Source organism: Drosophila miranda, chromosome 2 (assembly GCF_003369915.1).
Source record: "Drosophila miranda strain MSH22 chromosome 2, D.miranda_PacBio2.1, whole genome shotgun sequence".
In the NCBI taxonomy this organism is placed as follows: domain Eukaryota; kingdom Metazoa; phylum Arthropoda; class Insecta; order Diptera; family Drosophilidae; genus Drosophila; species Drosophila miranda.
In genome coordinates, this window is record NC_046675.1 from 31,951,506 (window position 1) to 31,965,382 (window position 13,877).

Genomic DNA, 13,877 nt, shown 5'->3' on the forward strand with positions numbered 1-13,877 from the left:
TATATTCATATTATTCATGCAAAGCTCCCCTGAAAAGTCCCTTGGCCAGGCACGAGTGGTTTGAGCCATAAGTAAATTTATTTGATTATTACTTAGAGGGAGAGAGAGAGAGAGAGCGGCGATGGTTTGTAAGGGTTCTGCTCTAATGCAAATCCTTTCAGAGATGCCCTATCCTTTGACATCCCACGTTCACTGATGGATTTTTCAAATCAAATACATTTCAGCTTCAACCAAGGACGAAGAAGGCAGCAGGGAGACCCACGCATAATGGCCAGCGATTACCAAATGTAATTGAAATTTTAAACTCAAACACTCATTCATTCTCCCATTTATTCACATACATAGTATCTAATTGAATCACAGACGGAGTTGAATGCAAAGCAGAATCGGAATCAAAGAAAGAGCTACGCTTTTTATTGGTAGCTAGAGTGTCCCGTTAAGGCGTCAAATGGCTGGTTGTAATAACTTGACAATAAAGTCGGTGCTGCTGGTGTAGCCATTTTTATTGAAGGTAATAGGATTTGATGGCAAACATCTCTACGATTCCTGGAAACTGCCATTTAATGGAATGAAAGCATGGGTATAACAATTTACATAATAAGTCGATGTTTTGTATCGCATTTACCCCCATCTCAGTCCCACTCTTCCCTTTTGTCCCCCAGCATTGTCATGGCAGCCTTTAAGGCGTTGGGGGGGGGGGGGGGGGGGGGGGGGGGGGGGGGGGGGGGGGGGGGGGGGGGGGGGGTGGTTGAAAAGATTCTTCCATTACATATTCTATGGCTATGCCTATGTGTTGCCACCAGCAACAGACTGAAGGCGAGACACCCCGAATCGGAGGTCACACCGCAAATTGTCAGAGGGGTGTCGTATCACATGGAAAATGCTAATCAACTCACAAATACTATAGCACATATGCTCCAGCAACTAGTAGTCCAATGGGGCAGGGGTGGAAGACTGATGGCCGAAAAGGTTAAAGGTCCTTTGCATTACTAAATTGAAGGCCCGCTTCCAACAAAATCCATCCATGTCACGTCCATCTCCTTGTCAGAGCAACAGTTCTTTTACCTTTTTTCAGTTGTATTTTCTGGTTTTTGTGTGGGAGGACATTTAGAAGGAGTCACAACCCAGGTTAATTGACAGCTGAACATTCGCCATGGACATTCGATTGGACAGCTGTTTTATTAAGGAAAACCTGCATTTAATTTGAGGTTTTCGCTGAAGAAAATATATGTTCAACTGACAACCTTTGAGGGGCCAGACATGTTTCCGAATAAATGTTAAATGTTTACCACTTTTTGGGCCCCCAAATAGTAGGCCGTGTGGGCCAAACCCTAGCCAGCCCGTTCGTCTTTTCCGTAAAAATATTCAGTATACAAAACATCTTTGTGTAGTACGGAGTTGATCGTCCGACCGAGAGAATCAGAAAAAGTTTTGTTCCTAGTAAGAAAATTTTGATTTGTACAAAATTTTTTCGCGAAACGAAAAATAATTCGAAATGATTCGTGGCGCTTTTAAACTTCTGGCCCTCACCGCCGTCTCGTCTGCCCTGGGGTATTGCGTTTACTTCGACAACAAACGCCGCAGCGATCCCGACTACAAGAAGAAGGTGCGCGCCCGTCGTCTCAAGGCGAAGCTAGCCAAGGATCAGGAGCGTCAGCAGGAGCCGGTTGCCACGGAAGGATCGATGCCACAGCTGCAGCAGAACCAGGCCCAGGCCCTGCGCGGCCTGGTGAAGACCAACACCGAGCAATACTTTCTGGAGCAAGTCTTTCTGGGCGAGAATCGTATAATGTGCGGCGACATTGACGGTGGCATCATGCATATGATCAACGCCACCAGCGTTTGCACGAGCCAGGAGGCATTCCTGCAGATGTTGCGGGGCACCCTGCCACCGGATATCTTCCAAGTGTTGCTGGCCCGGCTGCAACACGAGGAGCCGACACGCAGCACAACAACAATCGGCATCATGCCCAACTGGATGTCCCCCAGCAGTGGAGGAATAAACCGCCTCTGAATCGGCATCTGCAACGACCTCTACACACACAAAAACAATGCAACACCAAATACCAACAAAATTCTGGTTCCTGTTTCCTATTTAACATCGATTTAACTGTGATTTTTTTTTAAATTAATTTTTTTTGGTAACAGACAGCAGTCTCTCGGAAGTGAATGTAAATCGAATTAGTAAATGGCATTAACTATATGCGGGAATCTGTAACAACAATTCCTTCCACAGAGCAAATTATTTGGCTTTTATTGGGGGTATTTTTTGTTTTTAATATTTTGACAGAAAAACACAGGCATTTCACAAAGAAAATATCACATTTTGACAAGAAAAAGACAGCTTAGCTTTCAATAAGGCATCGATATTCGTAAACACTCATAAATACTCAGCGTTGAGTAAAATCAACTTTACTCACTCACTCAAATCACACAACATCATTACACGCATGATCCGCTTTTTACGCACACAAACGAAATCTCTATCTGCGTCGAACTGCACTTGAGCAAAATCCTACGATTTGAGTTTACTTATAATCAAGCCGATCATTGTTGAGCCGAAGCCACCGGCACCTGAATCTCCCGAAAGACGAGCATGAATAAACTAAGCGAGGCCACAAGAGAGGAAGGGCAGAGCTTGAGTGATTTATAATTAGCAGCGATCACATGTGCTCAAGCAAAGAGAGTTTTTTCAGGTGATTATCTTGTTTCAACGTTTTTACAATCACCCAAAGCCCTTCTCTGGTATACATGTATATAAGTCGTATATTTCACTTGGTAATTCGTAGTTATTCGCAGCGGTTGAAACGTAATTATCATGTTGTTTGTTGTTTAGAGGCCGCTCGAGTCCTCTGTGGATCTCAAGAGCAGAGCGGGCGCGAGAGCGTGAGCTAACAGTCCGCTGTAGCTGGGAGCAGCCACACGCTGTTAACCAATAACAGGCTGTTAACCTGGAATGCTAACAGCTCCGTGTAGTGTACCAGAGTTTAAATATATATATATGTAAACAGATATATAGGCCCTCGGTATCAGCAGATGACCATGACTGACTTAAGGACGGCGTACAAATAGGGTTGGTCGTGTGCACTCTTGCTAGGCTCGGGTCTAGCTCGCCGGATGGTCGGGGTTCTTCCTCGCCTAATTGTACTATCGTACTCCACTACATTTAATTAGTGCACTTTACGGGAACTATAAGTGATTATATAAAACAAAGGAAACTGAAATACTGATAGCGCCGACACGCCAAAAAAAAAAGCCCTACTGAACCATTTCTATTTAGAGAGAACCTAGGTGTTGATTGTCCCTCTCTTCTGTACCCTCCCTACCATGACATTGCGTTCGAGTTCTTGCATTGTCCCTTGATCAATCCTTTACTAAGGTTTACCACATTTTATAAGATCCTGGCACGGATACTCGACAGGCCATTTTTATGATTTTAAAGATTCATTTCAATCCAAAAAGATTCATATTTTAATATAATGTGAGACTTCAATTTCAATATTCATTACGTTGCAGTTGTAGAAACACAACAATTGACTTAGCTTCTAATTTGTGGGTAATATTTCCTTAATCCTAATTATCATATAAGTTTAGTTATAAATTCATTATTTTAAAGCATGAAAAACATTAGGGTATAGATATATATATATATATAAACGAGAGAATAAGAATCGAAATCGTAAACAAAAGCTAGATCAGACTGGGGTGCATTATACACACTGAGCAGACGGGTTTGAATCATTATACACTGTATGCATATCTACACTTTCAAGTTAATAGGCTCTTTTGACCAAACTCTTTTTGCTGTACATAATTACTCACTCCGGCGTTATTGTCTTACGCTGATCGTTGGGCCCAATGATGTCGTAGATGTTGACCGCAGCTGTTTAAAATATGGAAATCATAAATATATAATGCATACAATACAATTACGCTACAAACACCGTCGCATAGTCATCAGTCAGTTGTTTTGGTTTTCATAATACAGACAGAAATTTAATTGTTATGCTCTATCGCGAAAATTGAACCAAAAGGTAGCAAACGAAGACAATTTAGTGTGCATATGCACATATGTATGTAGGTATGTACGCGCGTAACATCAAAGAGGGGTGTTAATAAAGTTTCAGTTACATTACGTTAAACTGCTGATGTTTATGCGTTGGAACTTGATAATGAATTAAATGTAAATTGGACAAAACTCGATCCTGTGCTGCTGCTTTGTAGACTGTTGACCGCCTGAAGTTGGTTAGAGGTCAACAGGTGCGATGTATATGGTTCCGGGCCGTACTGACGAATCTTCCGCCAAGCTTGTATTTAGTTATTTATGTCTGAGCAGCACTAAATATTCTTGGCGATTAAGGCTGATCTGTTCCACTTGGATCTTTGGAGATTCCGACTTGGTGGCAATATAAGGTCCAGAAAAGATGAATTATGGATGGAGTTGGAGAAACCTCGACAACTGTTCGCCTAAGCCAGCTCCCAGGGTAGTCTTCTCGAGACTATACCGCGATGGGGCAGCTTAGGTACACCTCCCTGCAACATAGGTTATGTCAGCACGTGCACGGCACTAATATGAAAACATACCTCTTTTCCCAAATATATCTGCACTAAATTCTTGTCATTCACTGACCACTGAACTGTACGGCACTTGTAACTATATGCTTCCAGCATATATTTGTGGAAATATATATATTTTCCGGATAGCACTATATATATGTGTGTGCACTATGTATGTTGCTCGCACTCGGAAATTATCACGTCTTTACAGATCGATCAACTTTCTTATATTGTTCAAAGCAGTAATAGACGATGGACTGAGTAGCCAGTGCAGCAGAGCTTTTGAGCTTTTTACTAACTGTGCAATCGTATGATCCAGAACATTCGCAGCAGCATAAAACGATCGTCTAATGCACAGCATAGCTTAACTGTGCAATCGTACGATTGCCGTCTATGCTTCCCACTGTCCGTCGCTTGTATGTGTTCGTGGGCGTTCGGACTTAAGAGCGGCTAAGGCTTTGATCCAACCTTAAGAGTGGCTAAAGCTTGATCGTTCGAAATATCACTAGGGGGTCTCACGAGACGAAAGAAGATAACCAACTCCCTATATTTTGTGCTGGCTACTACATCCGTTACAGCTGTTCTGTTGCCTTCTGCTCAGGGGGGAAAAAGATGGAAAATAAATACATTGTAATTCTCTACAAATCGATAATTGATGGCATGCTGTATTACACTTATCCGCCGCTCAGCAGTTTCAAAACAAGCTACATGCCAGTTAAAGTGATTGCCTTTCAATTTTGAAACAACATTCAATGAGGTAATAATTTGGCTAAACAATTAAATGTGGATTCTGCACAGATTTCATCCGGCCTCTCCATGGCATGTCTGACAATCGTTTTATAACTCTCTTCAGTTTCTGTCGATGTTACAGTAGGGATTGAGAGCACTCTACCCGCCCGCACATTCAAAATGTCTGCCAGCCTATTTCCGGGCCATGCAACAGCCATTCATGGCTGCTCGTGTGTGTCCCGGTTCCCGTTTGAGTGGGTGTTTGTGTAGGACCCATTGTTGGCGATTGGTAAATAAACCGCCCACTGGGGAGGGTCCTCCTCCGTGTCCTCCGTGTGCTCTGTGGCTGGTGTGCATAATTTCAGTGGAACAACCACTTCACGTCCCCGTCCACAGATCCTCTCTACAGGGCATTTGTCATCCGGATGCGTTTGATTGATAGCCATGGTCGAATGGCTTGACCAACTGGCCATAGCCTCTAACCATCGACCCTCAAGGACCTCAAGGCCTTAAAGCTGTCGTCGTCTGGTGGCCCTTAGAGACACAACATCTTGAATGGGGGCCTTAACCCCAAAAGAACTTTGCTAGAACAAAAAACTTTAAACAAAAGGAAGATTTTGAAGGTCAACATTCGTTTAAATATTCTTCCTTCGGGTTTGTGGTAACTTTTTTTCTGCTCAAGAGAAAGTATCTTTTAACGCCCTCCGCCGTACGAATCTAATTAGATAATGTCCTTTATTGTGGGGCTCTCTTTTGCTTTTAAACCGCATTCATTGTCCGGCAATTACCAGATAAGACGGCGAGAACAACGGGACTTTGTGTGACACTAATTTCCACGATGAGCAGCAGCCAACCACAGTTTTCCATTAGAAGAAGGAGTAATGGAGGAAACGAGGGTTTTCCCATTAGAAAAAGGAGTGCCAGAGGTTTTTCCATCACAAGGAGCAGCGAAGGAAAAGATTTGCTTCAGTGACGACGCAGACATCTCAAGGACCAGTTTCAAGGACTAATTTAATGAAGGACTCTGACTCAACTAGGAGCTATCCTATGAAAGATTCAAACAGGCTGCAAATAAAACAATGCCATAAGTCCTGCCACAAGGCATCTTTGACAGCTCTTTTGTCGCTGGTCTCCGCTCCATTATCATAAGCATATTAATTAGGCCCACACACATATTGCTAGTATCTAGGACTAAAGGACTAGGATCTAAAAAGTCATTAGGCAAAACCAGGAATCGAAAAGTCAGAGTTCTCCGACGAGTGTTTGGCTGTGGCTGCCACATCAAACGGACTAATTGCTAGATGCTGTTGTAGTTGGCGGCGACAGGAGATTAATGTCGGGCAAGTGTCATCATTGCCAAAGTGTCTGGTCTGCTGAAAGTATAAGAAGTATTTCTTAGGCTACCAGCTTTAAAGAGGCAGTAGAGAAGGCCCCTTAAAGAGTACCCCTCCCAATCCCAAACAATAGATGGGAAAACGTACCCCTTTTTTGTTGGAATTTCCACTATAAATTTACTTCCTTTTTCTGTATTTTTTTTTCCACAAAATATCGCGCATCCTTCACAGAAATTCAATTCAAAAGATGACTCGAACAATATGTGTGTGTGCGATGAGGCAGAGTGCCAGGCCGGCACTTTTTGGCGGCTCCATGCCTCATGCTTGAATAAACAACAATTTTTAATAAACCGTAACTGGAGAAAGAGCAGAGTGTAGGCCTAGAGAGAGAAAGGTAATAAAAAGGGAGGTGCAAAAACTTGCACTTACAACATTTTTGCGAAACCCCCCCCCCCCATAAATTGTTTGGCTACGCACGTAACTTACACAAACAAACACTCACACACACACACACACAGCCACATACTCCTACTCATACACGGAGGAGACTTTCATTTCCTGACAGCGGAAGTGGTTGCGCCTCGGTGTGTGTCGGGTGTCAAGTTTTATATCATCTCTTTTGCATTTTTTCTGTTGTTTATTTTTGACACAATTTCTTCACCCAGCTGTTCCCCCCTTCCTGGGAGGGCAGAACTATACGTGAAATGCATATCGCATGCGAGTCCCAGCATCAAACAGAGCTCCCTGAAGTCCTAGGGCTGGTAGACCACTTTGTTTGCCACAAGCAGAGTTTTTGGTAATAAACTGTGATTTTCCATAGCCTCCTTTTTTGAGGACATTGCGTGGGATTTCTTAAGTGAAAACAGGATGCAAAGCAATATGTTGCATGTAAAAGCCGCTTATGCAACAAAAGGTGGGTGGATTTATATGGAAATACGAACGAAAACCTTGAGAGATTTTCTGGGATAAAACTGCCAACATTTAAGGCAAATTCTTTACCCGAAATCCAAAAGTTTTCCCTCTTAAAAGAGATATATTTTCACATGAAATTGCATATACTGATGGGAGGTTTTTCTTTTTCCGTTTATTGCAATCCTACGACTGCAGAAGATGAATTTTTCTCATGAATATGAATTTTCCAACGCACACTAGTGCAACAAATATACATATACTTATGCCCGGGGGCTAATATTGTATGAATATTCAACAATTTATTGTTTATCAATGGCTTTTGGCTTGGAATTTCCGACAAAAACAGCAGAAGCAATTTATGGGATTTCCCCTGCCAAAAAGCTCTTTAATTGTTTCCAAAAGATTAAATCATAATGATTGAGGGTTTAGTCTCAGTTCTTGACTATATAATTTCATAGCAGTCAGCTTTGGCATTTGAATTTCTTCAGTGGAATCCAAAACTCACAAACATCCCAGCCTTCACTTCGTTCTTAAGTGGAATTACAGAGGAAACACATAAGTTTCTTTGATTCTTAGAATTTTTTGCCCTAAGCCAAGGCTAATACTATCTCCCCCTCCCCGTTCCCCTTCCCCTGCACCTTCTCCTGCTCCTGCAGTTTGTTGGGGGCAAAGTCTGGAAAGTTTTTTGCGAGGAAATAGGAAATGCGCTTCTCTGGCTTTACTTCCCTTCATTTTGTAAGTTTTATAAGTATGTTTGTAGTGTGCTACCCCCACCCCCATTCCTGCCTGACCTTCTGCCACAGTCTTCCTGCTCTCCAGGGCTGACATTGCATTCTGTTTGCACAACCGCCAAGGAACCACTTTCGATGCCGATCCTGCCTCTCTATGGGGCATGCTGGGAATGCCATGAAAGGATTTGCGTCACGAAAATTCCCAGCTGTCCACCGCCCCCTTTCAACAGTTCTTGCCCCCGGTTTTTTTGCAACAGCTGGCAAAGCAATTTGTATTTTGTACTCAGAGGAAACTTCGATTTGGACAGCGTCAAAGAGCCGAAAGGGAGAAACTCCACAAATGGACACTGCCCTGCCCCAAGGCCTAATTGTGGTTTGGGGGCCAATCAAAATATCTCCTCGGATGCGTGTGAGTGTGTGCCAGTTTCAAATTTGTTTGCGATGCACCGGAGGCCGGGTCCATGGCCTCCTGCCAACGTGCCACCAAGATTAATGTGCCAACACCCTGCCGTGTCCTGTAAAACGCCTGTGTCTGCCGCTGACAATGTCCCTAACTCCTGTGCCCCCTGGTCGTTGTTCTTCGGCATGTTTTCTATGGCTAACAGAGGGTGGAGTCCTTCCCTGGGGGCTGAGCAATGACAAAAAGGACATTCAACTGGCACAGCCACGGGTGGCATTCTCCGCAGGAAAAACTTGCGCCGAAAACTTTTTAGTGCCTCCATGGAAGAGAGGTATTCGGGGTTTTAGGGTTTTTTTTTGTCTGAAACCACCTTTAAAGGATTTTATGGGCCTGAAATTGCCCCAATAGAAGGTGTAAAAGGCGGCAGATTTCGTGGATTGTTTGTTGCGGAACTACGGGTATTATTCCAAGGAAAATATCCCTTAAATATTCTCAAATTTTATGCTCATTACTAATCTTTTGGCATCGCTTCTATTCCATTAAACATTTCGTAATGTCATTAATTTGCCACATTTTTAAAGTAAAATCCCAGTCAAAAAGTCGCCGCCCATCTTCATGCACGACCACACACACACACACACACACACAAAAAGTGCTCCCTGGGCGGGGGCAAAGTTTAATCAAAATAATAAACCCAGTTTGTTTTCTAATTTGCCAGGCAGACAAAAAAGTTTCAAGGACAATGCGGTCCTGGCTGGGGCACTCCCCCTGTGCTCTGGTCTCTTTGTTGTGTGTCTCTAAGTCTATTATCTGCGTCTTTGCCAACATCCAAAGCATCCAAAAGCCAATGCAAAGGAAGAGACACCTACATGGCCAAGGTATATTCAAATGAAGGTGTGGCGATAGGCTGTCCGGGTAGCCTATTATATACTCTTTTTTACTGATTAAAATATGTTTTCGGTTCATGTTTTATGTTTATCTTTCAGATACGAAGACTGTTCATTAAATCCTTGACTTTTAAATTTCCCGCCTCTTAATTGATAGTTCAGCACTGCTTCTGTCAAAACCATCTATCAGGAGATACTTGAAGACAAAAATTTTTGAAGACAAAAATGGCCACTGAAACCAACACATAGCTGGATATATACCATGGGAAGGCTGCTTTATCAATTTCAATGGTAAAAAAAGATTTGCTGAATTTGAAGTTTAGAAAACTTCACGATTTGTTGTAATCGGGCTTGCCTCACCTTCTCGTTAACATACCCTTCCCAAAACACCTACTGGTAGACATGTAAGTCGGCGCCGCGCCCACTGTTTCAGTTCATTTGAAGAGAAAAGGAATTTCATAGGAAATGAAAATGAAAACAGTGTCGAGGAGCGTATATTAGATTTCTGCGAAAATGAGGAAATGGCATGAAAGGTGGGTGGTGCTGTTGGCAAATTTAAAATGCAAATGAATAAACAGCTGGGCAATAAATTCAAATACATGTTCGAGTAGTATCATAATAAACAAGATAACAATAACAATAATGTTAGATGATAGGCGCAGTCAACAGACACGACAGATGATATCCCCTGGAAGGACTAGCCAACCATAAATATTTATGAGAAGCCAATAACCCAAGGACACACATACCATATAAAGGGCGTAAACAAATACTTTGGCATTTTTCCTAGGCCGGGCGCCAATAAGTCCGGTGATAAGTCCATTAAAATTGTATTTGATTTGAGTTTTGCAAATCTGGTGGTGTTGTTTTATTATTGGTTTGGCTATTAAATGGGCATTACAATGGGCCATCATATGCTACCCCTGTCCAGCCCCAGCTGCGAAAATGTTGTGTGTTGTGGTCATTGGGCTTTCGGTTTTGGACTCTCGGTTGGTTGCACACTCAAACATTTATCAGCACGCTGCAGTCGCTGGCCCTATATGCATTATTAATGGGTTTTCGGCCCTGTTAGCCCTGTAATACAAGGCTAATCCATTGGATTTGGAAAGGACTCGAGTAATTTGGCTAAAAACATGTTGGTTATTTATTCAAAAATGTTCATTAGCTGCGATATACGTAACATGAAACATTCATTAGCAAATGGTGTTGGCTTTAATGATGAATGACATTGATTGAGTTCTGTTCGTGATGCAATATTTTCCTTCCCGTGTTTGTTTGTTAATTAAAGGATTAACACGGAACACAGCCCCATTGGCAGTCTGCTTTAATCTTTCATAAGAGTTTTATAAGGGAAACCCTTAACCAGAGATGGGGTGTACTTGCATGGTTATGTTCATTGCAATCATTGTGGTGGAGGAGCAAGAGGAGGAGCAGGAGGAGGAGATCAACTTAAGCCATAGCCCCATAGACAAAGAATTTTCTCTCTACAGCCAGGGTTACTGCTTCGCCCAGTCTCACTTATAACACCTCTTGAGGGTATACTAGAAGCCTTAGGAGCACTGAGGGTTTTCCATATTATATTCACAAGAAATTCTGCTTGGCTGCTTCTTTCATTGCTGTTCTTTCTGCCATAAAGTCTTTAAATTCTTTGGATATTTTTGCATCTCTTGACTTTCTTTTAACGCCCCTGAATATGGCAATGTGTTGGGTATCCCTTAGTCTTTTCCTTCACATTTGTTGTGCATTTTTAGCCAAGCTTTAAACTGTTTTAATTAAGCGCCAACATAACACTGCAGCACTTTTCACAGCCCCTGCAGATGGCATTCATATTTATTATTTACATGCACGCCAGAATGTCCAAGCCAGGGAACGAGTCCTGTTGCTGTTGCTTCCCCCATGCCAGTGGACATTCTGCGTGAATATTATTTAAATATTGCTCATGGCGTAGGGGAGGGGGGGCGGTCAACACAAATTAAAGCCAGGACTGGGGTTACGGGCAAATTAATACATACCCCGAAATGTTAAAGCAACGAGTGAGACGGGGTAGTGCCACAAGAAGAATCACGCAGCAGTCCACGTGGCGTATACGTTATGTTGCCTGCCAAATAAATCTCCGACGGCAGACTTGCGGTTGATTTTATTTCGTTTAATTTTGTTTTTTTTTATTTCGTTACGAAAGCCCCTCCCCTCGGGCTTTGGCCAAATTTATGAGCCGCGTATAATGTTGATTTAATATTTATACCAACAATTGCCAAAGAACGTCAAGTCAAGTTTTTAATGCCTCTTGGACAACATTTGTGCGTTTGTTGATATATATTTGCAAAATTAAGTTTACTTATTTAGTGAATACTTCAACTGGCCGCTCCTTCTGGTATTTGGTCTGGAAGAACTCAACTTTTTATTCTTTTTCCGTTCAGTCGCTTTTATGGGGCTTTCGCTTTCTGATCATAAAGTTGCAAAAATAATTGAAACGACATGGCTTAAGTGGGTGTGGAAGTTTCCCGTCGTCCTTCTATTGTTGTTTTCCTGTCATTCTGCCTGAAAGATTCCAAGTTCTTTATGATATGTTCCCCACAATACGTTAAGGGGAATAAGCTGTAAAGAGTGCACTTTGAGTTTTGGAAAAGTTTTCAGAGAAATATTGCTATAAATTGAGTGGCAGATAAAACTCTTTTGTCCAGTTAAACCTTTGACAATTGCATTTATGGTAGAAATTCGATTAAATGGTTGTGCCATATCAAAAATAGTTTATTTTTCTCTATTTATTCAGTTTGATATGCGTTTTGTGAGTCAATTTGTGAAATAAAGCTGAATTGAAAGTTGCCATGACTGTTGACAGCTTTTGGTTGCCATCGGCACTGAGAAAAAATAGGTGGAAATATTATAAAGGTATTTTAAAACTCCCAAAAATATATATTTTCCACTTTCAATGTGCAAAGATAGCAGTTTGCTTTTTTATTCGTCTCGTGCTCAAGCTAGAGAATGATTGTATTTCTCGGTTGCGGTTTATTTTTCTCTCAGTGCATTTGTTGACTTCCTGCCTCTAGTATTTTTGTGTAAGCAGATGACCGCTTTACACAGCTTCTCTTGCTTTGGGTTAACCACATTTGCCTTCTGTTGTGGTTCCTAGACTTTAATAGACATGTTTGTGTGTGTGTGTACATGCATTTGAACTAATCTTCCAACATTAATCTTTGTCAGAAGTCGTTTTGGTTATCTTGAAAGAGAGGCAGACACAACCACAAGCGTATGTACATATGTATGTGCAGAGTTAGAAGCCGAAAGAAGTCGACTGCGACTGCACTCTGCCGAATCCCAAGACACAGCGCTGCCGCCGCCAGACCGAGGCGAAGTAGAGTGAGGATCGAAAGAGAGAGCGAGAGGTTGTGTGTTCTCTGTGCGAGTCTGAATTAAAACGAACATAAAGTGAAAGAGAAGTTAAATAAACATAAGACGATTTAATGCAATAAATCAATCGAATACACTTCGAACTTATGTACTTACCAGGAGGAATAAACCGCAGACAATTGTTTAAAGCCCTCCTTAATACATTAGTAGTTCATGAGCAACGTTAACATTTAAGACTGTAGATTGCAATACATATCACAGACAATAATATTCCCATTGAATTGGAAACAAAACCCATCGAAATGTTCGGAGCGCGATGCGATTTACTTAATGTTTCTCTTCTTTGTCTCTCTCTCCTTATCAGCTTCGCCTCGGTCTGGCGGCGGCAGCACTGTGTCATGGGATTCGGCAAAGTGCAGTCGCCGTTGCAGTCGCAGTCGGCTTCTTTCGGTTTCTAACTCCTACACATATGTACGCTTGTGGTTGTTGCTGCCTGTCGTTAGCAGATTATCGCCTTCTCCCTCATTTCGTTTGTCGAGAACAGACTTGCCTGTGAAATATTTGATGATTTCATAGTCTTTGCTTGCTTGTACTCTACCCCTTGGCTCGCGGTTGTTCCCCTTTCATTTTATGTGTATGTTCCTACATATATGCAAGGGGAGAACTACTGGGCATGCTTGTGGTCCACTCTTCCTGCTTCAAATGCCTCTCTCTTTCGAGTCCAACTACTTGGAAATGATTCTTTGTTTTCTTATTTATTGCATCTCCTACATTTGAGAACTACTGGGCATGCTTGCGGTCGACTCTCCCACTTGTTGTCTCGCCCACACAGTCATTCAGATTCCTTTAGTACTAAATATTTGATCCGCTCTTGCGCCACAATCCCCTCTCAAAACTGAATTTCGGCTATGATGCCAGCAGTCGCAGGCGCTGTCGGGCCCGACTGAATGCCTGTCTACCCGACTGTCAGGCTGACGCA

The 13,877-nt window shown here is 42.3% G+C and overlaps 1 protein-coding gene across 1 annotated transcript; it reads left to right on the forward strand.

The window, feature by feature from the left end:
* The first annotated feature begins 1,362 nt into the window (after window positions 1-1,362).
* LOC108157509 (mitochondrial import receptor subunit TOM20 homolog) lies at window positions 1,363-2,242 on the forward strand. The gene has a single exon (XM_017289609.2). The coding sequence runs from the start codon at window positions 1,496-1,498 to the stop codon at window positions 2,012-2,014; it is 519 nt and encodes a 172-aa protein (XP_017145098.1). The 5' UTR covers window positions 1,363-1,495; the 3' UTR covers window positions 2,015-2,242.
* The last annotated feature ends 11,635 nt before the right edge of the window (window positions 2,243-13,877 follow it).

Coding starts and splice junctions, on each gene's coding strand:
- LOC108157509 (XM_017289609.2), top strand. CDS start 1,496: ATGATTCGTGGCGCTTTTAAACTTCTGGCCCTCACCGCCGTCTCGTCT.